At 52.8% G+C, this 26,942-nt stretch overlaps 1 protein-coding gene across 4 annotated transcripts in view; it reads left to right on the top strand.

Moving 5' to 3' along the window:
* Positions 1-26,942, top strand: part of PFKFB3 (6-phosphofructo-2-kinase/fructose-2,6-biphosphatase 3) — a 45,474-nt gene that overhangs the window by 6,119 nt on the left and 12,413 nt on the right. For 2 of the 4 annotated variants that reach the window (XM_029615824.1, XM_029615822.1), the window contains exons 1-9: positions 15,971-16,189; positions 22,726-22,851; positions 23,091-23,187; positions 23,408-23,474; positions 24,352-24,426; positions 24,919-24,975; positions 25,655-25,779; positions 25,878-26,085; positions 26,395-26,541. In XM_029615824.1, the coding sequence (XP_029471684.1) occupies positions 16,111-16,189; positions 22,726-22,851; positions 23,091-23,187; positions 23,408-23,474; positions 24,352-24,426; positions 24,919-24,975; positions 25,655-25,779; positions 25,878-26,085; positions 26,395-26,541 (981 nt within the window). In that variant the 5' untranslated portion in view covers positions 15,971-16,110. Of the gene's footprint in view, positions 1-15,891; positions 16,190-22,725; positions 22,852-23,090; positions 23,188-23,407; positions 23,475-24,351; positions 24,427-24,918; positions 24,976-25,654; positions 25,780-25,877; positions 26,086-26,394; positions 26,542-26,942 lie in introns of those variants that run through there. The other 2 variants (XM_029615826.1, XM_029615823.1) reach the window with 2 other exon arrangements.

Here is a 26,942-nt window from a genome sequence, read left to right as displayed (position 1 = left end):
TCTGACATGCCAGGGCGACCCGTGGCCTTTTCTGGCAGAAGACTCTGGGGCCTGAAAGGAACCGTGCGCAAGTTTCCTTTTGGGGGAGGGGTGGGTGGGTGGCTCTCTGCCACCTGCTCTTTGATTTAGGTGTGGATCTCCCGGACTGGCCCCTGGGCTCACCAGGACAGCTTTGGGAGCCGCTGCTCTGGGTTCTGTGGCTTCAGTCGGTTCCTCACACAATCTACAAGCTCTCTGGCCCTACAGCCAGACCGACCGGAGAGGCCGCACCCACTGCGCCCCCTCATCCACCACTTTTTTGTGAACTAAGTTCTAGCTTGCCTTGTCCTTATTCACACAGTAAAAATGGAGGTAACTCCAGATACACGGGCCGATACAGTACGGACGGGGTAGAAAAAGTGCGGCAGTGCCAGGCGCCCCCTCGTTTGCCGCGTGCACAGTCCGGATCACATACCGCTCGATACTGTATTTAAATGGCACGCAAATGCAAGCCGCGTCCATGAAGCGCAATCCATTTTACTGTATAGAGCGCTATACGGCGCCTATACAGTATCCTGGGTGCGCTGGTACCTGTCATTTCAAATGTCAGGTACCAGGAAGTGGATCCCAACTTAAAGCAAAAGAAAAGGATCAGAGAAGTATCAGCCGGCCTAAACTCTTGCCTGCCCAACCTAAAATCCAACGCACCGGGAAAGCCACGCTTCAGGATCGGGCAAACTTTCCCCCAGCCCCCGCTCACCTGCCCTGGCCGCGTCCGTGGGTGCCGGTCTCCGGAGCAGCCCCAGTCCTCTCTCCCCTCCTCCCGGGGGCAGCCAGCGGCGAGAGCGGCTTCAGCAGCCCGGGGCGGATCGGGCGCTCCCCATGCGAGGCTTCCAGCAGCCCTCGCCGGCGATGGTGAATGAGCGCACGCCGTGACCTCGGACGTCCAGCCGGGCGCTCAGGTCACAGCGTGCGCTCATTCACCATCGCCGGCTGCTGGAAGCCTCGCATGGGGAGCGCCCGATCCGCCCCGGGCTGCTGAAGCCGCTCTCGCCGCTGGCTGCCCCCGGGAGGAGGGGAGAGAGGACTGGGGCTGCTCCGGAGGCCGGCACCCACGGACGCGGCCAGGGCAGGTGAGTGGGGGCTGGGGGAAAGTTTGCCCGATCCTGGCTCCTCTAAATGTCTTGTCCCGGGGGGTGAGGGTTCAGACAGTGAAGCAATCATTTGCATGCGCTCATGCACCTTTGCCGGTGGGGGCTGCTGGAAGCCGCCTCGCATGGGGAGCGCCCGATCCGCCCCGGGCTGCTGAAGCCTCACAGGAAAGTTTGCCCGTGAAATTTCGTCTCTCTGCTGGGGCTTGCCTGACGCTCCACACTAATGCAGGGGTAGAGGTAGGTGGTAAATTAGCAGATTAAAGACGCGGCAAAACTGCAGGTTTAAAAAGGTGATAATCGGGGCGCGTGTTACTGTATGGGAGGGAATAGCTAATCTGATCGTTTACATCTGATATACATGCCGCGGGCGGAAAGGGTTACCCGTTGATTTCAAGAGGCGGTAAGGATGGGTTAAAAGGGATAGTGAATCGCGGGTAGGACTAACGCGGCCAAATTGTGAGTAGAAAGCGGGTTAGAAGCAGGGTAACCGCGGCCGCGCTTTACTGTATAGGCCTGACAGCGAGCTAATGTTGGAGGAGTTTAATAAAGCAAGCTAACCCAGGAACGAGTGCAAAGGGCGTGCATAAAATATTATGTGCGTCAACTGTTTTCTGCTCAGAAATCGCGTGCGGTGCAAATACATCGCAGCATACGACGCTCCCCATGGACTAACACTTCTGACTCGGACTTAATGTTGAGCATTAAGACGACACGAATAAAGGTTACGCATCGCTCTGCGTGGAGCGGATAATGGCTCGGTTAGCACGGGATTTGCACTCGCGTGCCACTCGAATCGGGACTAAAGTGTGCACACAAAAAAAAAAACCCGTTCACTAGTGTGCGCACGCGTTAGCCACGCCCTCTTCCGTCAGGATGCGAGTTTTGTCTGCCAGGATCTTCTCTTTTGTGTTTCATTGCCTGCCGTCCCGCTCCAGACTTGTTTCTAGCTGCTGTGTTGTTTTCATTGGGGTGGAGGGGGCGGCTAAAATAATTTTGTTTTCCGTTGTTCCATGTTAGCGTGCGTTAACACGATTTATCGCGCCCTGCGTCACTTTTGCGCATGCTGAAAATAAAATGAAATATAAAAGAGAGCGCGTGCCTGGTCTCCTTGTCTGTACCCACTAGGGATGTGAATCATTTTTGAACAATTAAAATTATCGTCAGATAATTTTAAAATCATCCAAAATCGTTAAGAGTGCACGATACAATACAAATGCCCCCGATTTATCGTCAGGGGCATTTGTATTGTATCGTTAAATAGGGCGCGGGAAAACCGGCACACCAAAAAAACCCTAAAACCCACCCCGAACCTTTAAAACACATCCCCCACCCTCCCGAACCCCCCCCAAAATGTTTTAAATTACCTGGGGTCCAGTGGGGGGGTCCCGACGCAATCTCCCTCTCTCTGGCCACAGCTGCGTTGAGAGAAATGGCGCCGGTGGCCCTTTGCCCTTATCATGTGACAGGGCAAAGGTAGCGCCGGCGCCATTTTGGTTCCTGGCTCCCGACGTCACGCGTCCAGATCACCCCCAGACCCCCCGCTGGACCCCCAGGGACTTTTGGCCAGCTTGGGGGGGCCTCCTGACCCCCACAAGACTAGCCAAAAGTCCAGCGGGGGTCCGGGAGCGACCTCCTGCACGCGGGCTGTATTGCCAATCTTCAAAATGGCGCCGGCGCTACCTTTGCCCTGTCACATAAGGGCAAAGGGCCAGACGATCGATCACACGATTCACACCCCTAGTACCCACCACCGAGGTCAGGATAGCAGGTCCGGAGTTGCCCGCTGCCTCCTCGCCCCCACGTTTGTGAAGCGGGATTACGCCCGCTCCCCCGCCTTCTGTCCCCGCCACTGGTCGGTTTTACCAGTGTAGCTCAGGGCTCTTGGTGCTTGGGAAACACATCCCCCAAATACCTGCAGAGCACCTGCCAGACAGTAAGGATGATAAACCCTACATGAACAGCAGAACCCAAAAATAGCTTTCAGCCCCTGCGGGAAAACACAAGCGAGCAGAGGCAACGGGGAAACCCCCCGCAGCCAGTGTCACAAGCGTCCGCGATGGCAGAGCACTGCCGGCACCCACAGCTGAAGTCGGCATGGGGTCCCCGCCACCCAGCGCGCACTGGCAGGACGCGGCCCTCTCGCGAGTTCCCGGTGGGTAACGGGAAGCCCTGCGCAAGGAGGGGTCGGGAGCTCGCACTGGCTCACAGGCCCCGGGATGACTTTTTTTCCATTACTCAGAGCACCGTCCGCTTGCAGGTCACCTTCAGGCCCTGGGGAGGGCCGAGCATGCAGGGGGGGGGGGGGGGACTGCCACCGCGCCTCGCTCACCACCGAACCTGCGCGGGAGGAAAACGGCGGCCCTGCCATCAGCCTGCCCTCTAAATCACGCCAGTTGTCACCCACCATTTGCCCAGGGAAAACGTTCCCACTGACCCCGGCCAGAGGGACATTTGGAGTTGGGGGCTGTTTGAGGCTGCATCAGCTGGTAGGGGGGGTTTAAAAGAGGGATCAGATGGGAGGGGGAGATGTGAGGGTGTAGGGGTGAGGCTAGGGATAGGTTTGGCTGAAAGGGAATGACAGACGATTGACTGGAGGATGAAAGTGAGAAGCTGGGAGTGAGAAGGGCAGGACTGTGGGATATGAGAGAAGGGGTGGAGAGGCGAGTGAGGAGGGAATAGGGGGAGGGGGATCAGCTGGAGTGCAGGGAGGGTGAGAGTGGACCGATTTGTTGGATGGGGTACGCGCCCCTGGCTAATTTCTTTGGCTTATCCAAAGTCGTATGAATTTTCGAGCGCTAAAATGCGATCTTTTACCCTGATCAACCTTCTTTTCTCCTCGGGAGCCCTGGTGTCGTTTCGTTTTGGTTTCTCATTACGTTTGGCTGGTTCCTGGTAACTGGTGCAGTGCCATACGATCACTTTCAGTTATTCTGTTTGGGTTTGAACATTCTATTTGCTTTTTTTGACCACCACCACTGCCGGCGCACCCTGAGCCGAGGATTTCAACGTATCATGACTCCAAGGTCCTTTTCCCGGGTGGTGATGCCTCGTACACAACCCCGGCATCGTGTACCTGCAGTTGGGATTCTTTTTCCCCTGTGCGCATCATCCGCCATTCAGATGCCCAGTTCCCAAGTTTTGCAAGGTCCTTCTGCAATTTCTCAGTCAGCTCATGCTTTTAACTATTGTGAAAAAATGTTGTGACTTCTGAAACACTGGGCCATCTGCAAATGTTGCATCACTTGTTGCTCCCTTTTCATTAAGGAATAAGTGAAACGGCACTGGTCCCAGTACAGACTCATAGCTCCACTTTGCTTACAGAAATAAGAATCACAGATACCCAGGTGATCGGGAGCAGTATGGCAAATGTTTGGTTAGGTAAAAAAAAAAATAATAATTGTCTGTTTCCACTGGTTCCTATCTGATTTCTGCTGCTGATCACCAATGGCTGCATGCAAAGCATCCACGACCGTCCAGGCTGAGGCCCTGTGCTCTGCACATTCCATGGCCGCAATGCCGCCAGCGACGTTACCAGATCCGCCTGCCCTTCTGCTAGGGCTCTGTGCCGGCCAGCGGGAAGCTTGAGGGTTTCAAGATTGCTCTGTGTCCCTGAGCTGACCTCAGCCTTTTCACACACCTTATTGAGCAAAAATATCGTTCAGATCCAAAGCAAACAAGGCCTGATGATAGCTTCAACAAAACGCCTGGTTAGGGAGAGCCGAGCCAGGTAATGCAGAAGTCCTGTAGGTCATCGACATAAGAACATGAGATTTCCCATACTGGGTCAGACCAGTCCATCAAGCCCAGCATCCTATTTCCAACAGCAGTCAGTCCAGGTCACAGGTACCTGGCAGGATCCCTAGGGGTCGATAGATTCCAAGCTGCTTATCCCAATAATTAGTGGATTCCTGCAATTCTACCTTAATGATGATTTATGGACTTTCCTCCAGGAGCTTGTCCAAACCTTTTTTAAACACAGCCATACTAAAGGCTTTCACCACATTCTCCAGCAATGAATTTGTTTAATTATGTGTTGAGAAAAAAAATATTTTCTCTTATTAGATTTAAATGTACCACCTAGTAACTTTGTGTGTCCCGTACTCTTTGCAGTAGTAAACAACTGATTAACATTTTTGTTCCACTCCACTCATTATTTTATAGATCTCTCTCATATCTCCCCTCAGCCGTCTCTTCTCCAAGCTGAAGATTCTTAACATCTTTAGCCTTTCTTCATAAGGGGATTGTTCCATCCCCTTTATCATTTTGGTTGCCCTTCTCTGTACCTTTTCTAATCCTGCTGTATCTCGGCTGGCACTCTGCTTTAAAGCAGCAGCTCAGCATGGCACTGGGCTGGAGGGTTTACTGCCTGCTGTGCCACACACAGTATAGTGTGTAGAGTGTAGCACTATTATATACCCAATTCCTGTCTGGAGGCTCAGTAACAGGGCTGGATAACCAGTGTATGCAAACTAACTAGGTTCTTAATGAAACTCATATGTAAATAGTTGACATGCATATTCATTAAGGATGTCCTGCAAATTAGCCCTGGCCTGAAGGGAAAGCCCTTTTCCTCTGTAAGAAACCCTGCAGGGATGCGGCCTAAATCCAAGCACTAGGGGGTCGCCATTCTGCAATGACTGTGACTCCCCTACAAGGGCCCTGTAAGCCAACTTGAAGAGGGAAAGACCCAATGCGGAGATAGAACTAAAGTCCAACCACATAAGTGCTAAGGGAGCCCATTTTTAAAGCTGATCGGCATGTAAAAAGTATCTGGATTAGGGCACCATCTGAAAAACCAAAAAAAAATCTGAGAGTTGTATTGGTCCTTGGGCAGCCCTAGAATAGGCCATGGCGGGACTGCTTTATTGGGTGACCTAGGGGCTCCTTGTCTCACTGGGCCGCAGTGAGTGGCATCAGGCCCCTCCAGTGGTCCCACTGGCCTTGCCATGCCTGGTGCAGTGAATCGTTGCACGCAAGGAAGGAGGAACGTTTGCCAGTAATAAAATAGGGGAAGCAGGAACTAGGAAAATTCTGCTGTTCATTTCCCAACAGCAATAAAGCACTCGGGGGAGGATTGGGTCAGCAGAGTGCCTTCCACACCCTGAGGCGGGTGATTTTAAGAGGAGGGTTAATTGCTTTGACGGTGCTAGTTAAGTTATGGAGTCCTTGATGGCGTTGGGTGGCAGGGCATAAACCCTCCCCCACCCATCCCCCAATATTGTAGACGTTCTCTAGCTCGGCCTACAGGCCAAGAAGTGACGACCCCCCGCATCCCCTCCAGCTCATGGCTTGGCTCTCACATTGCATCTTAACCAAAAGAGGCCAGGAAGCGACTCCTGAAGGGGGACCTTTCCAGCAAGCTGTCCAGGCTGTTTAGACCCAAGGGTGCAGGCTCCCAGCAGGAACACGGGGAGGGGGGGGGGCGCAAACGTCCAGCGCAGGGAGCGGGTATCTGATGTGCGGGACGGCGGGAGAGCTGCTTTCTCAGCTTTGCATGGGTGCGCGCACGCCGCCAGCGTCTTCCTTCTTCCCGCGGGGCGCGTGCAGGACTGAGCGCCACCGCCTGCGTGCGCACGTGAACGGCACGTGGGAGGTGGCTGCTGCGCTAGAGCCCGCGCACGTGGGAACAGAACGGGGAGAGAAGGGACCACGAGCCCCGCCCCCCCCCCTCCCCGTGCACAATGCTTGCCGGCTGTGGTGCCCCGACCCTTCTGAAAATACCATCTGCAGTGTAACTTTCCTTTGCTATTGAAATCCTGCCCCCCCCCCCCAAAATGGATTTAATGCTGGAAGAAAAAAACAAACCCTTTCATGTGGCAATTCTCGTGCTCCAACAAAGCACGAAGAGGACAACAGGTGGAGTCTTGCAGGGATCCTTTTGCTAATCTGATAATAGAATGCCGTGATCTATTGGTGTCTGTCAGGGTGATGTATTGGGTTCAGAGAAGACACAAATAGGAATATCACTACAGAGCTGTGTATTATTCCTGGGGGAATTCTGCACCCCCCCCCCAATTAAAATTCTGCACACAAAAATTTAAAATCCTGTGCACTGAAACTTAAAATTCTGCAAACTTTATATTGATCAAAATAACAATATACATGGAAGTCTTATTCACTATAAGAGTGTCCTTTCCACTCTCTCTCCCTACTCCTCTGGCCACTTTGCCCTCTCAGGCCCCCAACTCCTCCACCTGCCAGTATCTCTCCCCTCCACTTCTAGGCTCAACCCCTTCCACTCATCTCCACTCCCAGAGTTTGACCCCTCTCTCAGTACTGCCCCTCACACTGTCCCTCCCTCTCACACACAGGCTTCCGGCTCTCTAGTGCACATACACACCCCCTCAGAGGCTCCTTCACTCTCTCACACACACATCCCCTCATACAGGCTCTCTCGCACACACACACACACATCCCCTCATTCAGGTTCCCTCTCTCTTGCATACACACCCACACAAGCTCCCTTTCTCTCTCACACACACATCCTCACACAGGCTACCTATGTCTCTCTCTCTCACACATACACAATCCCTGACTGAGCGCACTGTTAACCCGCCATTGGATTCGCGGTTTTGACGCGTTTTCAGTAGGGGGCCGAAAACGCGCGTCCAATCCCTCGAACCTCAAAGCGCCCGCAACACGCAAATGCATGTTGATAGCCCTATTAGGTATTCCCGCGCAATTCAGAAAACAAAATGTGCAACCAAGCCGCACATTTTGCTTTCAGAAATTGGCGCCTACCCAAAGGTAGGTGCTAATTTCTTCGGGCACTGGGAAAGTGCACAGAAAAGCAGTAAAAACTGCTTTTCTGTGCACCCTCTGATTTAATATCATGGCGATAGTCTGAGGTCCCGAAAGTTACAAAAGTAAAAAAAAAAAAAAAAAATTTGAAGTCGGCCCACAGCTCGAAAAACGGACGCTCAATTTTGCCAGCGTCCGGTTTCCGAGCCCGTGGCTGTCAGCAGGCTCGAGAACCGACACCGGAAAAATTGAGCGTCAGCTGCCAAACCTGCTGACAGCCGCCGCTCCGGTCCAAAAGGAGGCGCCAGGGACGCGCTAGTGTCCCTAGCGCCTCCTTTTGCCGCAGGCCAACTTCAAATTTTTTTTTTTTTTTACTTTTGTAACTTTCGGGACCTCCGCGGTTTTTACTGTATCGGCCCGTTACAAAGAAGCACCTCACATATACACAGTTCATTTTTCTCATGCACCAGCTCCCAATCTCTCAGACACATACACATTCCTTCACAATCTCCTCACATAGGCTCCCTCTCTCTGGCACCCACGTTCACGCACCCTCACACATTCTCTCTCACCCCCCCCCCCCCCCCCCCCCCCAGGCTTGCAGTCTGACACACACACCCCTCTAGACACACTCTCACCGGGGCCTGCCCATCTTTGCCAGTGCCTTCATCTTCAACGCGAGTGGGACGGGTTCTGCTCGCGGCTCGCCGGGGCCTCCTCCATCTTCGCCAAATTCTGCACAGGGTGGGATTTCTGTGCAAACTCTGCAGTTAGGCAGAATTCCCCCAGGACTAGTACACATCTAGTCGTGCTTTACAAATGATGAATAGTAGTGATTGATTCTGGTTCCACCTCTGGGTCCTCTTTTCTGCCACCTCACCTCAGATCAACTAAATTAGCTGATCTGATCCTGTTTTGGCCCCAGTCCAGCATGTATTCTGATTTTGTGACATAAATCAATGGGACGATCTGAACTAGAGATCCATGCATGCAGTGGGGCAAAACCTGTATAGGATCAGCTCATTCAATTGACTGGGGGTGGGTGAAGTGACAACCCCTCTTCCAAGCCTTTAAGATCTTTAAGATCATGAGAGGTCTTGAACGAGTAGATGTGACTCAGTTATTTTCACTTTTGAATAATAGAAGGACTAGGGGGCATTCCATGAAGTTAGCAAGTAGCACATTTAAGACTAATCGGAGAAAATTCTTTTTCACTCAACGTACAATAAAGCTCTGGAATTTGTTGCCAGAGGATGTGGTTAGTGCAGTTAGTGTAGCTGGGTTCAAAAAAGGTTTGGATAAGTTCTTGGAGGAGAAGTCCATTAACGGCTATTAATCAATTTTACTTAGGGAATAGCCACTGCTATTAATTGCATCAGTAGCATGGGATCTTCTTAGTGTTTGGGTAATTGCCAGGTACTTGTGGCCTGGTTTTGGCCTCTGTTGGAAACAGGATGCTGGGCTTGATGGACCCTTGGTCTGACCCAGCATGGCAATTTCTTATGTTCTTATGTTAAGCCAGGAAGTGAGAGGCAGTACGGGGAAGCAAGGGTTGGAAGACTGAGGAGAGTTCTAGTAACTCTGTCCTGCAGAGAATACAGCTTACTTTGTAACAACTGGGTAAACATAAGAATTTACCATCCTGGGTCAGACTGAGAGTCCATCATCAACCTCAGTACCCTGTTTCCAAAACAGGTTACAAGTACCTGGCAAGATCCCAAATAGTAAATAAATCTCATGCTGCTGCCTTGTAGTGATAAGTAGAAGCTATTTCTTAAGCCTACTTGGTTAATAACAGTTAACTGATTTCTCCTCCAGGAACTTGTCCAAACCTTTTTTTTTAAACTCAGCTGTGCTAACTGCTTAAACACATCCTCCAGCAATGATTTCCAGAGCTTAATTGCGCATTGAGTGAAAAAAGTGTTCTCTGATCTGTTTTGAATGTGCTATTTACTAACTTCACGGAATGTCCCCTAGTCTTTATATTTTTTGAAAGAGTAAAATACATTACATCAATTTACATTTACCCCTTCTGTTCCAGTCATGATTTTATGGACCTCTATCATATCCCACCTCAGCCATCCCTCCATTCCTTTCCTAATAAATCCTAACATTCTGTTTGTTCTTTGACTGCTGTTGCGTACTGAACCAAGGATTTCAAAGTATTGTCCACTATGATGCCCAGGTCCTTTTTCCTGGGTGGTAACTCCTAATATGGAACCTAATATCGTGTGGGTTACTTTTCCCCATGTGGATCATTTTGCGCTTGTCCATATTAAATTTCATCTGCCATTTTAAATGTCCAGTCTTCCAAGGTCCTCCTGCAATTATTCACAATCTGCTTGTGATTTAACAACTTGGAATAATATTGTGTTGTCTACAGATCTGATCACCTCATTCATTGTTCTCCTTTCCAAGTCAGTACAGATCCCTTAGGCACTCCACTGTTTACCCTTCTTCACTGAGAAAACTGACCATTTAGTCCTATTCTCTGTTTCCATTTAACCAGTTTGCAATCCACGAAAGGACATCGCCTCCTATCCCATTAATTTTTTGTTCTTTTAGGGGTCTCTCATGGGGCACTTTATCAACACCTTCTGAAAATCCAAATCACTACATCCACCTGCTCATTATCCTCATGTTTGTTGACCCCTTCAAAAAAAAGTAGCAGATTGGTGAGGCTAGATTTCCCTTGTGTAAAATCATGCTGGCTGTGTCCCATCAAACCATATCTTTCTACATGTTCTGTGATTTTGTTCTTTAGAATAGTTTCCATGATTTTTCCTGGCACTGAAATTCAGTCTGTAGTTTCCTGGATCAGCCCTGGAACCCTTTTTAAAGATTGGGGTCACACTGGCCACCCTCCAGTATTCAGGCACAATGGAAGATCCCAACAAAAGGTTACAAATTACCAGTTAACAGATCTGCAATTTTATTTTTTAGTTCTTTCAGAACTATGGGGTGTATACCATCTGGTCTGGGTGATTTGCTACTCTTTAGTTTGTCAGTCTGTCTTATTACATCTTACAGCTTCACAGTGATTTGTATAGGTTCTTCCGAATCATCATTGAAAATAGTTTCCAGCACAGGTATCTCCCCAACATCCTCTTCAGTAAACATCAAAGCAAAAAAATCATTCAGTGTTTCTGTGATGGCCTTATCTCCCTAAGTGTCCCTTTAACCCCTTGATTATCTAACTCCCTCCTAGGCTTTCCTGCTTCAGGTATATTTTAAAAGATTTTTATTATGAGATTCTGTCTCTAGGGCCAGCTTCTTTTCAATGCCTGGTCTGGTTGAGCAGCCATGCTTTAGCTTTTCTTCTGGAAGGTTAAGGTTCAATGTTTCAAGGAGAATGAGCCGTGGAACCTCATTCCAGATTCTGGGAGCATAGGTTTTCTGTTTTGCGCTGGACAGTTTTGCAGCAGCCTGGGCAGGGGGAACCAGAAGGGCCATCGGTGAAGAGCGGAGCTCTCTAGAAGGGGGTGTAGGGTGTCAGGAGCTGCGAGGGATCCTCCGGGGCCGGTTTGTTTATACATTTGAAGGTGAGACGGAGCATCTTGATTTTTATCCTGGCTTCCGGGGGGGAGCCAGTGTAGATCATTTAGGATGGACCCTGTATGCCCTGAAGTTTTGGTGCCTGCCCAGAGTCTGGCAGCGGTGTTTTGTACGAGTTGTAGATGTTGCAGTGTTGACCATTGAATAGGGCGTGGCAATAATCTAGCCGACTGGTGATTAAAGCATGGAGGATCGGAGCTGAGTTATTGCGACTGCAGTAGTGGCGTAGTTGTCTAATCCAGCGGAGGTGCACGCGTGACGACATGGATGGTGTCGGGTCGAGTTGGACACCCCCCCGCCCCCCACCCCAGCTTGGTCACCAGAGACGTCTTGGAAGCGAGAGAGGGTGGCCTGGTTGCGTTAAGAGCTCTTGACGGTGAGAGGGGGGTGGTGGTGGTGGGTGCCGGAGATCTTGCTGGTTTGGACTGTCTAGAGATTCTGGGGCGGAGCGTCAAGATTTTGTTGGCGAAGGGGCGGGCAAAGCTTTCCTGCTTGTGGACCGCCGCACTTGGCAATCGCTTGGAGGAGGTCTTTTATGAATCCTGAACAGCTCTTCTTGGCATTCACGGTGAGTAACGAGAAGTAGCTTTTTTGCTGCGAGGATAATGGTTCTTTTGTAAGCCGCTCTGAGTTGTTTTTTTTTTTTTACAGTTCAGTACTGAGCTGGATGAACTTTTTGTGCGGGAAAGGGATATCTGTCATCCCGCGAGCAGAGGAGGGACAGTGCCTCCAAATAAAGGGTACTTTCTGGCCACCTTGGGGAGCTTCTCTCCTATTTGACTAGCAAAGCAACCCCTTTATCCCCTGACTGTCCCCTGCAAGGTCCCTTTTCTCCAGATCCCGGCTGCCCTCCCCGGCATTTTCAGGCGTCGGCGTGTCTGAGGAAAGTGCGAGACTTCCTTGCACTGCTGAACACGCAAGCGTCATGCGAGCTGGACTCAGGGGGGGAGGGAGGGTCTCTGGTACCTTCTTGCGCACAGGAGAGAGTGATCGCAGTTTCACGTTAACATGGGCCACACTGGGGAAGAGGTGTTTGTTCCTCTTCAGTGCAGGACAAGTTAAATCGACACAGAACAAAACCTGATACAAAATTCTGTTGTGTTAAAAATGTCACTACACTATAAAAAGAGTAAAATAAATTATAAATGATTCAAATGATACTCATCGCTCACAAGTATCCAAAGGAACTTATCACATCCCGACATCACTAAGGCCGTAAAACTCATCACATCTAACCACCAGGTCCAGAAACTCGACTTAAGCCTGGGGTGCAGCTCCCAGGTGCCAGAGCCTCTGTGCTTTGGAAGGACTCCTCCTTCACACGTTCAGCGGCAGGAGAAGGCAGCATATTCCAGTACCACCCATGACAGACGCCTGGCCAAAGCTTGCTTGCATGGACCCTGTGGGCACCCCCTGACCCTGCATGCCCCATCTAGCTTGCTATATCCATTTCAGTAACTTTTGTGTCCGTGCTATCTTCACGTCCCTCCAGCCCTCCGTTGGCGACGTTATTCATGGTAGTTTTCATCTGTGTAGTGCCTTTCGTTCCCTCCGCGCCATGCTTTTGAGAGGTGGGTGGGCGTGCCTTGCACTACTGGCGCTGGGGACCTCCAGGAAGCAGGTTTATCTCTCTTTCGGATGGATGTCCATCGCACCTCTGGTTGCAGAATAACTCTATTCTCTGCGCCAATGCCCTCCACACCCGTACAGGGCACCATCGCGTGCAAGGCCGTGAACGAGAAGTGTAAGGAATGTCCCGGTGCCCAAACAGAGAAAGACCCGACACAAAAGTTATCCAAGAGACCAGGCTGCACCCGAGCTCACCCCCTGCAATGTTCCCTCTAAACCTTTGTGGGTTGTGTGTGTGCAAATTTGTGCTCTGTGTTCTTGAAAGCACCATCCTGTTCTCCTTTTCCTGTGCACGCCACGGCTTCCAGGGAACGCTGCCCACGGGGGCCCCCTTCCTTGGGGCATCTCGGGTGGCCTTGCAAAGCTCACGTGGGACGTCTCTGGTTCATTAAATTGGAATCTGGTTTTCTGCTGAAGAGACAGGGTTAGGAGAACTGTGCCCTAGGATCAGCGGTGAGGGATGGGAGCCTGCAATGAAGACTGGCGTTTTTGTTTTTTTTTCCCACCTCCCATGTCCGCGTCCCTGTCTGTTTCTCCAGGCCTCCTCAGGTCGGGAGGGTCACATCGCTGGCGCAGAGTCCCTGAATCTGGGGGGAAAGAGTTGGGAGGTCTGGGACAGGAGGTAGGACATTTGCCGCCCCCCCTCCCAAAATTGTGCCACCCTAGGCACAGGCCTGTGTGTAAATCCAGGCCTGAAGGAGGTCCGTGCTCTGTGGGAGCTTTTCAACCAAGTCAAGACCCTCAGATGGTAAATTAAATCCCCTTCTTAAAACTTTCTATTAAACTATTTGCAGTTGTGTCCATAGTGTTTGCACACGTCAGCTGCCCCCGAAGCATTTATTCTACAAACGCTGCACTGCTTGCTTTTACCGTGTGAACGACTTCAAGGTCTGAGCAAAATGTGAGTCAGCAAACAGAGAGAAACAGCTGAGATCAGGAACGTCAGAGGGCCCTACTATTTATAGTGGAGTAATGTTTGGGAAAACCAACTGTAAGCCAGTCAACTTGTTTATAACTAGGGCCAGGAGCCGTGTACACCGCGCTGTACATGGTAATTCACATGCTAACTAGATCCCTTTATCATTTAAGTGCTAGAGGTTAAGCGTTTGTTCAAGGTCATAAGGGGAGGAGGGGGACAGCGCTTTGCAGCTTTGTCCCCTAACTTAACGCGGAATCTGTACAGTATCACTGCTAATGCATAATATCGAAGAAGTGAAAAATAACGAAGAGTTATAAAAGAATGCATTTTTTAAATACTTGGCTGGGTGTTTTGGTCCCAGATGTGTAAGCAACAGCGTGTAAACAAAATACAAGACATGAATAGCCTCAAAGATTTCACGTTTCCTTCTAGTTTTTGGCACGGTGCCCCCGTATACCGCGGACTGGGGAATGGTTTGAGAGGGGAACCATTCCTGAATGTGAGGTTAGAGCTCAGAAGTGGGGGGAGAACGGCCGGGAGAGATCTGTTCACACACGAGCGAGTTACAATTGTGGACTGGTAACGGATAGAGACTTAAACGAGTGGGTTTTTTTTTAATTTCATTCGCCTTTTAAACGCTATTTACCCAGTGTGCGCAACAATCTAGCGGAAGGCTAGCGTTTGACTGAGCACCGTGCAAAGTATTCTCTTTGCGATGTTACCAAGGAGGCGGCCAGGGTCCTCGTGCCACGGGGCTGAGTTTTCAGGGGGGTCACTCGGGGCCGATTTAAAGAGAGAGAATAAAATTAGCCGCGATCGGAGCTCCGGACGCGCCGCAGGCACGAGGGAGGGAGGGGGGAGGGGGAGCACGCTCTCAGCGCGTGCAGGGAGCCTGCGGAGCCCGGAAGAGGCCGCTGCCCGCCGCGTGCCAGCGGAGGCGGGGCTTGCACTGGGAAGGGTGGGGAGTGGGATTCTGCTCTCCCTCCTTCTCCGCGGGACGTGTGGGACGTGCCCCGGGACGGGCGGTTGGCGTGGGGAAAGGGATCTTTTTTTGAATTTCTAATGCCCGCAACCACCCCCTTAACCTCCATCCCTTACTCTCATCCGAGCCAGGATTTGAGAACATCTCAAAAAAATGTCAGATTTTGTAATAATAATAATCATAATAACAAAAAAATGTGCACAAATGGGGATCTGATTTGTTGCTATTTCAACCTGTGGCGTATCTGCGCACTATTGGATTTTATTTGGGGAAATGCACTTACACTTTATAATTGACACATGCCTGTAGAGTTATCAGATTACTCGAACCCTAAAATGTGTTTCTGCTCGAGATTTGCGATTATGTAAATATTTTTTTTTAAATACTGCTGTACGAATACTGCTCAAATACCGCAGCAGGTAATAGCTTTTATGGGGATACAGATTATTTCAGAGTCGATCGATCTGCTGAAGGGACGGAGGGGGGATACTGAGTATACATTGCTAGTTATTCTGCATTGTGGAAAATGAAATGCAGTACAATTGTCCAGACAACATCTGGAGTAAGAATTTAACAATAAAAATGTCCGAGCGGTCAAAACTTTATTCCTGTCTAACAGGACTGACTACTCCCTAATGTTAAAATGATCCCCCATTACAGTTTAATATTAAACATCGGTTTGAACTAAAATCCATGAACTCCCCCTTATCGCTGAAAACTCTTCTGAAAGCAGGAATCGTACACCTTTTGTTTTTTTTTCTTAAAATGATTCCCGTGCGGGTTCTTTGTATTAATATTGCGCACAGTCCTGGTGCGGTGTCTGCGGCGATTGGCCGCTGGGTGGCGGCAGTGGGATAAAGTCAGGCCCCGCCCCCACCCCCCGGCCGTGAGAAAAATCCCTCCAGGGCCCCGCCCACCGGCTGACGTCACAGCAGCCAGGTTGCCTTTTTGCCGGCCGGGGCGCCGAGAGCCGGCTTAGTGGGAGCCGAGAAGAGGAGAATCGTGCACGGCACTGGGGGAGCGGCGCAGCTTCCAGCCCTCCCGTGCATTTTCACCTCCGCTGTTCTTCATTACTGCTTTATTTTTCCTTCTCTGCCGGATTTTTTTGTTGCCTCCCTGCGGGTTTTTGCGAGGGTTTCCGCGCCGCAGCCATGCCGATGGAGCTGACCCAGAACCGCATCCAGAAGATCTGGCTCCCGAGGGATGATTGCCCCGCGCTGCCCCGCACCTGTGAGTAAGGGCCGCCGAGCATCGGATACGGGCGGCCGTCGGTCCCGCCCAGACCGCCCCCCCCCCCCCTCCGCATCGCCTGATTCCCCTTCAGTACCGCCTCTCCCCGCCCAGATCCCCCTCCGTCCGCGAGCACCAGGTCTCTCCCCTCCCATGCACGTTCTTCTCCCTCTGCACTTCGTTCTCTGCCCCCCTTTATGCCGGGCTTGGGGTATTTAGGCTGCTCCCTTCCCGGATTTCTTCCTCGCTCCAGGTGCCAGTGCCCTCCCTTTTCCCGATCCCTGGGCTCCAGGCTCTTTCTGGCATTCGGCGGAGCTGTGCCGGACGGGGTTGCCGAGTTGCGTCTGCACGCGGCTGTGCAGGGAGCCTTCTGTAATGGCCCCTGCTGGCTGGCATGACCCCCGGGCAGGTCCGCGGGGTGCCAGCATCTTGTGCCTAGCTCGGCTGTGCCACCTCTGGTTTGCTTTGGGCTGATGCTCCTGGCAGGAATTGGGAGGGAGCCTATTGCCTCGATCCAGGTTGTTGAGGTGAAAGTGAAATCAAAGTGATGTTAGCGGGCAGGGGCGGTTATCAAAGTCGTCATTGGCCTGCAGTCTTAATCTAGTGTCAATTTATTTACGGTCCAGGGCCATAAAGAGATTATGGGAGGGTTAATGCCCGATTGCTTTTGAGTGATGACTGCAGTAGAATACAAAGGAGAAACGTCGCAAGCATGTTCTCCGCTGCTGAAGAGGCGCACGGCGCTACCTCTCCTTTTCCCACTATGTTAAAGTGATGGAATCGGTGGCATTTAAAAAAAAAAAGTGTTTTTTTTTGGGGGGGGGGGGCGCGTCCTGTCACTTTAAGGCAGGGCTGCATCTTGTACACGACAAGCGGGATGGATGCTTGCGGGAGCCCACATTGTACCGAATGGCTTGGCTGCTTGCAGCAGCTTTGTGAAGAGCCCCCTCTAGCGGTGAGAGAGCTACATCCAGCAGCGCCTCCCTCTGGCCGCTTGGTGGCGCTGCGGCCTCCGGTCCTTGCACTTTCGTTTATTATTATTATTATTATTATTATTTGAATAAGATGTGGAATACCAGGAAGGTTCCGGGGGCACACAGAGGATGCTGTCGTTGTAGCAATGGCAGGGAGGCTGCATCTCTGTCCCGGGGAGGGGGAGGCTGGAGAACAGATGGGGGGGGGGGGTGGCGAGCCACTGACCTGGGAAACAGCCTGGAGGGGAAGGGGGCCACCCTCACCCCATTGCCCTGGAGGACTTCTGTCTGGGATAAACCCCAGAGGGCCTTTATTTAAGATTTCTGTGTGTTAATGTTTTAAAAAAAAAAGTGTAGAAGACGTTTCTTTTGAAAGGTGTTACTAGCAGCAGTGGCTTTCTGTTCCAGGCAGCGTTGCTAACAAGGGGATGGGAGAGGAGATTCCAGATGTGCAGCTGTAGCCAGCGGTTCCTTCTTGCTTCCAGCAGCTCTGAGAGATTTGCCTGCGGGGGGGGGGTCAGTGTCACCCTGCACCGGTGACCATGTTTCACCAGCTGAACATCTGGAAACTGGTGAACTTAGATTAAACTCTCCCGGTGAGGTCAAACACACTCCTCGGCATTAATGTGTCTGCCTAATTCGTGATCACGCCTTCCCAGTGACTGCTTGTGATATTGTCGTCATTTGTCCGCACAATGAAGATACCTTTTATTGACACCCAGTGCGGATTGCACTAGTGAGTCGGTGCAGCCAACAAAAGCAGACAGCGATGCATTTGACCATTTTACTTTTTGTATGCCTTGAGGGAAAAAAAGAGCAAAACCAGGAGTCTGGAGGAGCACACACACGTCCCTTCCCCCTCCCTCCCCCCCCCCCCCTTCTTGTGGCATGATCAGAATAATTTACCACGTAACTGCAGTCTGCTCTCTCTCTGTAACGGCGAGCAGGGTTTACAGGGAAGCAGAATGCCACATCCAAGAGATTGGCTGGTGCCCGCCTTCCCAGTGGTCCATGAGGGTGGCGGAGAGATGCACGTTTCTCACGCCCCCACCTCTGCCGAGCACAGAGAGGAGCCACCACTGGAAGGCGGTCCAGTCCCCGGGCGCACGCACACCCCCCCCTCCTCCTTCCTCCATCCCATGATACAAATCCAGTTTTCCAGCGTCTGATTTTAGTAGGATTCAGCAGATCAGCCTAAGCACTTCCTGAGGTTTTGCAGTGGTTTCCCTGATCTCTTTCTGGCTTTAGAAATCCCTCTCTGGTGGTTTTCCTCTCTGGGGGTGACGCTTGGGTTTGTTTTTTTTTTCTTTCCCATATAAACAGCCAGACGAAGCTTGAAGTCGGCAGGTGGCTAAACAGAGCGGTATTGACAGCCAGCGATGGGAATAAAAAAAAACAATTTCCACGGGACGCTGGCGCGAGCCTGAATGCCCATGATGGGCTTCTCGCCCCCTTCTCTCCAATCAGAAGGAAAATCGTTTGTAAGAGAAGCAGATGTTTCCAGATGTGAGGAAACATTTAACAAGGTCGCAGTGACTAATCCTTAAAACAGAAGAAAAGCAGTGACAGTGTTAGGAGAAAACCTTTTTGTGCTCATTCAGTGGGCGACTAAAACACTCGCGTGGGAATTCTCTTGGGTTCTTTTGTTTCAGAAATCGGGGGAGAGAGAGAGCAGTGTTTAAATGCTCCCGCCGTCATGAATCTGCTCGTCGCGGCCGTACCACGCCTACTGTCATCCTAGGAGCCAGATGACGAGCAGAGTCGGGGGAAGGGGATTTTTAAAAGGGGCCATAGCCCCCTTTTACCATTTTATTTAAAAAAGAAAAAGTGGAAATGTAGTAGTTTTTTAAAAAAAATTTTTTTTGTTTTTGGCGACAGAAAGAAAGGAGACCTGAGAATAAGATCAGGAGGATGGAGTAAAACTTTGAAAAGAGACCGCAGCAGTTGAAGCATAGAAACCTGCCAGAAAAAGGCCGAGTGACCCCCCCCCCCCCCCCCCCCATAACTGCACAGTCCCTGCCACTCCCTCCCAGACCCCGGGACAAGCGCAGGGGATCCCAGTCCTTACTTCCCCCTGGGAGGCCGTTCCATGCACCCGCCACCCTCCTGTGCCTCGGCCGCCGCTGGGGCTGGACGGACCTTGGGTCTGGCCCCGGTGTGGCGCGTCACCTTTCGCCCTCTTCCCGTGACCCCCGGTTCCAGAGCCTCCTTTCCAGGCTGCAGATCTCGTTCAGTAGACGTTGATATTTCTGAGTTATTTAAATGTCTTTCTCCTATCCCAGCCCTCCCCTTTGGGGTGTACATGTTTAGATCTTTTAAGTCTGTCCCCCCCATGTGCTTTACAGCGAAGGCCACTGACCACTTTAGTAGCCGCCCTCCGGACAGCGTCCGTCTCTGGTGCCGCACTGCGCGCGCCTCTCGCCCGTCCTTGATCACTGCCGACAAAGCGGGGGCCTGATGTCGCGGCTCTGATGGGGTTAATCTGTCGGGGGGGGGGGGGGGGAGAGGTTGGCCTTGCTGGTAGATCAGGTGCCGATGGTTACAGGTGGGGGAGGGGGTCCTCTTCGTAGAGAGCAGAGCTGTTCCGGCTCGTTAATTGCAGATCGAAGTCTTTTTTTTTATCCAAAGGGGCTCTAAGAACTTGTTTCTGTGTGAGAGATCCCTCCCTTTCCTAGGACACTATCAATCGCCTCCTGCTTAGAGTGCACCCTGCTCCTCGCAGGTCTCCCAGCGACCCACCCCCCCTCTCCCCTACGGTCCGTCCATAATTCAGCGGCACCGGTGGGGACGTACAGCCGCCTCGCCTCGTAGGTTTCCTGTCAGCTCCCGCAGCTTCTGCTCCCCTAATCCTCGCCTCGTAGGTTTCCTGTCGGCTCCCGCAGCCTCTGCTCCCCTAATCCTCGCCCCGTAGGTTTCCTGTCAGCTCCCGCAGCTTCTGCTCCCGTAATCCTCTCCATGTAGGTTTCCTGTCAGCTCCCGCAGCTTCTGCTCCCCTAATCCTCGCCCCGTAGGTTTCCTGTCGGCTCCCGCAGCCTCTGCTCCCCTAATCCTCTCCATGTAGGTTTCCTGTCAGCTCCCGCAGCTTCTGCTCCCCTAATCCTCGCCTCGTAGGTTTCCTGTCGGCTCCCGCAGCCTCTGCTCCCCTAATCCTCGCCCCGTAGGTTTCCTGTCAGCTCCCGCAGCTTCTGCTCCCCTAATCCTCTCCATGTAGGTTTCCTGTCAGCTCCCGCAGCTTCTGCTCCCCTAATCCTCGCCTCGTAGGTTTCCTGTCGGCTCCCGCAGCCTCTGCTCCCCTAATCCTCGCCCCGTAGGTTTCCTGTCAGCTCCCGCAGCTTCTGCTCCCGTAATCCTCTCCATGTAGGTTTCCTGTCAGCTCCCGCAGCCTCTGCTCCCTTAATCCTCGCCCCGTAGGTTTCCTGTCAGCTCCCGCAGCTTCTGCTCCCCTAATCCTCGCCCCGTAGGTTTCCTGTCAGCTCCCGCAGCTTCTGCTCCCCTAATCCTCTCCATGTAGGTTTCCTGTCAGCTCCCGCAGCTTCTGCTCCCCTAATCCTCGCCCCGTAGGTTTCCTGTCAGCTCCCGCAGTTTCTGCTCCCCTAATCCTCACCCCGTAGGTTTCCTGTCAGCTCCCGCAGCCTCTGCTCCCCTAATCCTCCCCATGTAGGTTTCCTGTCAGCTCCCGCAGCTTCTGCTCCCCTAATCCTCTCCATGTAGGTTTCCTGTCAGCTCCCGCAGCTTCTGCTCCCCTAATCCTCTCCATGTAGGTTTCCTGTCAGCTCCCACAGCTTCTGCTCCCCTAATCCTCACCCCGTAGGTTTCCTGTCTGCTCCCGCAGCCTCTGCTCCCCTAATCCTCTCCATGTAGGTTTCCTGTCAGCTCCCGCAGCTCTGCTCCCCTAATCCCCTCCATGTAGGTTTCCTGTCAGCTCCCGCAGCTCTGCTCCCCTAATCCCCTCCATGTAGGTTTCCTGTCAGCTCCCGCAGCTCTGCTCCCCTAATCCCCTCCATGTAGGTTTCCTGTCGGCTCCCGCAGCTTCTGCTCCCCTAATCCTCTCCCTCTCTCCCCCTGCACACTCCGCTTCTCTCCATTGCCGGCTCTTTCCGTCTTGTGCGCCTGGATCAGCCTTCCTGAGCTCCCTCTCTGGCCATGTTCAGATCCCCCACCTTGTTTGGGCTGCTTTTGCACCTTTAACGCTGGCTCTGTATGATCACAGCCTTGTGGATTTTGGCCATGGTTTGGTTTTTTCCCCTTCCTGTGATTTCCTGAAATATTGGTAAGCTCTACAGGGGAGGGGGACTCTCTTGCATGCATCGCTATGTCTGATAGCGCTACAGAGATAAGATGCAGCGGGTGTGCGGCCCCCCCAGCCAGCCCCTCTGCCTTGATGTTTGCAGGTGTGGGGGGGGGGGGGGGAGAGGTCCCGCCGCGAGACACAGGCTCCTGGCGACCCTGGCTGGCCTCGTGGATTTCAGTCTCCGTTGCTCGCCATCAGTCGTAACTTAATCCACAATAAAAACAAAACTGCTGACTCACCTTACCTTGCGTTTAGATTTCTCCTCCTGGTGTCCCCGAGATCCCAGGATCAAACGCTGCTGCGAATACCTGCTCCTGAATGTTACCAGGGTGGTCCTCGCGGGAGAGAGGGATCCTTCTCTATCGCAGGCCCCATCACCTGGAGCGCCCTCCCCGCGCACATCTGCCTCATAACGGACACGAAGGAATTAAAATAAGGGCACTAATAGCCCCTCTCTTCCAACGAGCCTTTCCTGATGAACGTTTTTCTAAACGACTTCCCCCTTCCTCCCCCAGTACCATTGCTTTTCCCTGCTCCCTTTCCAGCGCCTCTTCTCTGCTTCTCTCGCCTCTGGCTTCTTTAATGTTTTAGTTTACTACGTATTTATTTTTCATTTTTATGATTATTTTTATTTGAATTTACTTTAATTTTAATGGTATTTGTTTTCTATTATTGATTTTATGTTATGTTTTATATTGGGAACCGTCCTGGGAGGGGGCGGTATGTGAGCACTTTAAATAAACGAAAGGAGTGAAATCTGGGTGTGTGGAGAACTGACGTCCAAACTAAGGTGGCGTTACCTGGATTTTTTTTTTTTTGGGAGGGGGAGGATTCTGCAGTGGCTTTAACCCTGGGGTGCTGGGAGCCCTTCAGGACTCTGACTGGGGTAATCCGTGCCCTCCCTCGGACGTGACGCGTCTCGGATGTTCTCCGGCTTCTTGGGTGCCCTTCACGGGTGGGGGTTGTAGATGCTTTCCCCCCCCCCAGCATTATTCACCTCTTTCGTGTTGTGAGTCAGCATTTTCTGACTCGGATCGAATCGCGTGGCCGGCGAAGGTGTCGGGTGCCGCCGCTCCCTCAGAGAGCCAGGAATACCCGATGCAATGTACGCGGGGGGGTGGGGGGTGGGATTCATGCCAGGCCAGTTTTTTGAGGACGACCGTGCTTGCCCGGGAGGGGTTGGGTCGCTCCCGTCAGGTTTGGTGCCTGAAAGTAACTGTGCGTTTAACAATGATCTCGCGTTGACGGGTTCTCTCTCTCTCTCCCTTCAGCCTGCGGGCCGCAGCTCACCAACTCGCCCACCGTGATCGTCATGGTGGGCCTGCCCGCGCGCGGGAAGACGTACATCTCCAAGAAGCTGACGCGCTACCTCAACTGGGTCGGCGTGCCAACCAAAGGTGAGGCCACGGGCAGAGAGGGGAATTGAGCCCTTTAAAAAAAAATATTATTTTTTTTTTAAGCCGAACCAAACTGCTGTGACCTCCGTGTGACCTTGGGCAAGTCTCTTAGCCTCCCAGTGCCTCCGCGCCCAGTTGCTAGTAGCGAGATGCTTGCCCCCCCCCCCCCCCCCCCCGGTGAACGTGCCAGCTGTCTGCCACGTGGCGGCCTGTTCTAATTGCCCTCTTCTCCCTTGCAGTTTTCAACGTGGGGGAGTATCGCCGGGAGGCGGTGAGACACTACAGCTCCTACGACTTCTTCCGCCCGGACAACGAGGGGGCCATGAGAGTCAGAAAGTAAGCTCTTCCCGGAGCGACGGGGGTTAGAGACCGGCTGCCCAGCTTTCACTGATAGAGAGAGCGCAGGCTCCTCCGAACCCAGGCGCGCAGCCGTTCACGGCCTCGAGGTCCCGTGGCGCCGGGCGTCGGGCTGGCGCAGGCTTAAATCTTGAGTCTTGCAGGGCTCCCTTGCCAGGCTGACCCCCCCCGATATCTCTCTCCTCTCTCTCCACTGCAGGCAATGTGCCTTAGCCGCCCTGAGAGACGTGAAGACCTACCTGACGGGGGAAGGCGGCCATATCGCGGTGAGTTCTGGGTCCCGCGCTGAGCGCGCGGGGCGGCTCGGGATGCGCAGCCCCCGCGGGCAGGGACCCGGTTTTTAATGGCGCTGCTGCTCCTATCGATTGTTCTCGGAGGAAGAGAGCGTTGGTTTTACTACCTCGTGGCTTTACCAGGACACGGAACGCCCCTCCCTGGTCTCAAGCTATCGCCCCCCCGTGAGGTCTTGAACGAGTAGATGTGAATCAGTTATTTACACTTTCGAATAATAGAAGGACTAGGGGGCACTCCATGAAGTTAGCAAGTAGCACATTTAAGACTAATCGGAGAAAATTCTTTTTCACTCAACGCACAATAAAGCTCTGGAATTTGTTGCCAGAGGATGTGGTTAGTGCAGTTAGTGTAGCTGGGTTCAAAAAAGGTTTGGCTAAGTTCTTGGAGGAGAAGTCCATTAACGGCTATTAATCAAGTTTACTTAGGGAATAGCCACTGCTATTAATTGCATCAGTAGCATGGGATCTTCTTAGTGTTTCGGTACTTGCCTGGTTCTTATGGCCTGGTTTGGCCTCTGTTGGAAACAGGATGCTGGGCTTGATAGACCCTTGGTCTGTCCCAGCATGGCAATTTCTTATGTTCTTATGCTCGTGACTTCTCTCCTCCTCCAGGCCCTGATCGCAGCAGCCGAGAACCTTGCGTTCTGCTGGCAGATACTGGAAACGCTTTTTTTTTTTTTTCTTTTAATCATGCCAGGGATAAAATTGCACCTCCCTCCCCCTGAAGTGGCTGGCAGTCTCTGTTGCTTTCTCGTTCCCTCTGCTTACGAGCTGTGTTCAGAAACCGGGCAGCACGTACCGCACCGGCCTGACTGAACGAGTTTGCTTTTTTTTTTTTTTCTCCCTCAAGGTCTTTGATGCCACAAACACAACCAGGGAGAGGCGAGAAATGGTGGTTAACTTTGCCAAGGAGAACGGATTCAAGGTGAGTGAGATCCGTGCTGGCCGCCCCCCTTTGTGGTTTGCATTTCTATGGGGCTGGATTTACAGGCTGGGACCTGGTGGGGGCCATGGTGAGGTTTTTTTTTTTTTTGTGTGAAACGAAACTTCCCTGCGCTTTTAACCCCAAAATGCTCTCCCCTCGAGCCCCCGCAACTCATGCACTGGTTGTGGGGCGCCCGGGCGGCCGCCTGACCCCGCGCGCTGGTCTTCGCTCTGACCTGGAGGGTCTGTACCCGTTTTTAACTTTTGAAATCGCAGCGCCCGGGGGAGCGCGGATCCGGGTGCGAACGCAGCTCCTTTCTGGCGAGTTTGTGCTGGAAGCGGCTGGGAGAACCCCCTGTCCGGCATCTGCTTTTCTTGGGGGAAGCCGTCGGCTCGCCGACAGATGGCGTCCCTCCAGGTTGGGAACCGCCGCTTCCCTCCCCCCTTAATCCTTGGAGGGGGAGGGGCCTCATGCTCTGCTTTTCCCTTGCAGGTGTTCTTCATCGAGTCCGTCTGCGATGACCCAAACGTGGTGGCCGCCAACATCATGGTAAGGCTTCCGCCGCCCCGGGTGGGGAGGGGGGGCTTCATGATGTGCTCTTTGGCTTCTCTGCCCTTCTTGCACTCAAGTTTCCCCTTTTTCGTTATCCACGGATAACTTTTCATTTCTCCTCACCCTACGATTAAAAAAAAAAAAAAAAAAAAAGGTTTTAAGTCTCCAGTCCAGTAGCGTTTGGCCCCTTAGAGCGGTGGCTCGCTGGGCGGGGGGGGGGGAGGCAGTTAACGCCACGAGCACCTCCTCGCCCCTCCACTGCCCCTCTTGCTGGTGCCGGAGCGTCGTGGAGGCGCTCGGTGAGAGAGGAGAACCCCGAGTAAGGGAAGGTGTGCAGGGGAGGAGCAAGCGATAACTGGAGGGGAGGAGCAAGCGATAACTGAATCAAACGAGTGGGTGTTGGGTGTTGCGTGCAACGATGTTGCCTCTTCTGGAGGCGTGGGCAGCAGGGCCGCTTCCACTGCCGCTGCATGAAATTCCCCCCCCCCCCCCCCCCCCCCCCCTTTTGTGGCGTACGCTTCCTGCCTTCGTTGCAAACGCATGGCTCCGAATGCAGCACGCTTCGTTTCGGACCTTGTTAAGCTGCCTGAATCTGTCTGAAAAAAAAAACCCCATTAATCTCGCTGTACCTTCCGGATGGCGGAAGGGACTCAGTTCTGGCCCGGTTTGCTTGCAGGAGGTGAAGCTCTCTAGCCCGGACTACAGGGACTGCAGCTCCACCGACGCCATGGAAGACTTCCTGAAGAGGATCCAGTGCTACAAGTCCAGTTACCAACCCCTGGACCCGGACACTTACGACAAGTAATTGCACCCTCTTTCCGAATGACCCCTGACCTCGCGTGGTTTGTTTTTGCTTCCTCTGGACTGACTCCTCTCCTCCCCTCCCCCTTCTCGCTTAGGGACCTGTCCTTGATCAAGGTGATAGACGTGGGCCGGCGCTTCCTGGTGAACCGGGTGCAGGATCACATCCAGAGCCGGATCGTGTACTACCTGATGAACATCCACGTGCAGCCGCGCACCATCTACCTGTGCCGCCACGGCGAGAGCGAGACCAACCTGGCGGGGAGGATCGGAGGGGACGCCGGGCTCTCCAACCGGGGCAAGAAGGTGGGGACGGCTCCGCTGGGGGGGGCAGGGTGGAGGGGGGGGGGGTCCTGGCTTTCGCGTTCGTTAGGAAGTTCAGAGCGCGCGCCCTCCCCTCCCCCCGTAGGTAAGGACGGCCTGAAGCGTCTGGGGTGTGGCGGCTTGTCCGTCTGCGCCAGGCACCCCCCCCCCCCCCCCCCCCCCCCCGGATTTACGGTGTTTAGTACGGGTTCGGTCTTCCTGATGTAAGCGTTGAGCCGAGCCGCAGATTCTCTCTCTCTCTCTCTCTCTGTTAACGTTTTGGCGTCTCGCTTTCTTTTTATTTCTTTTCAGTTTGCTGTGGCCCTGAAAAAGTTCCTGGAGGAGCAGAACCTGAAGGAGCTGAGGGTGTGGAGCAGCCAGCTGAAGAGGAGCATCCAGACAGCCGAGGCCCTGCGGCTGCCCTACGAGCAGTGGAAGGCGCTGAACGAGATCGATGCGGTGAGCGTCTCGACCTGGCGTCAGCGGGCGGCTGTCCCCGGGAGTCCTGCCCCTGCCTGCCATTTTGCTTCACAGTTTTTTTTTTTTTGTTTTTTTTCTTTTGCCTTGGTACAAACCTAGCTGTAGCCCAGCTGTTGCAGTAATACTTGGGTTAATGGGGGGGTTTTTTTTTGGTTGTAAGTCTTGGTCCTGGGTGTTAGCCAATAAAGATCTTTATGGGATCAGTCACGAATGGGGGCAGGGGGGGCCTCATGCTGTGAACCACCTCCTAGTTTAAGTAAACTAAAGCACAGGGGTGCGGTGCTGGCGGGAGGGGGGGGGGAAACTCCTTCAGGGAGGGGGGGGGGGAACACCGTAGTCTTCCTGCTCAGTTTGCAGCCCCCCCTCCCCCCGCATCTGGG

The sequence above is a fragment of the Rhinatrema bivittatum genome, chromosome 9 (assembly GCF_901001135.1).
Source record: "Rhinatrema bivittatum chromosome 9, aRhiBiv1.1, whole genome shotgun sequence".
Classification (NCBI taxonomy): domain Eukaryota; kingdom Metazoa; phylum Chordata; class Amphibia; order Gymnophiona; family Rhinatrematidae; genus Rhinatrema; species Rhinatrema bivittatum.
Note: the sequence above shows the minus strand (reverse complement) of the source record. Positions and strands in the feature narration are given on the sequence as shown.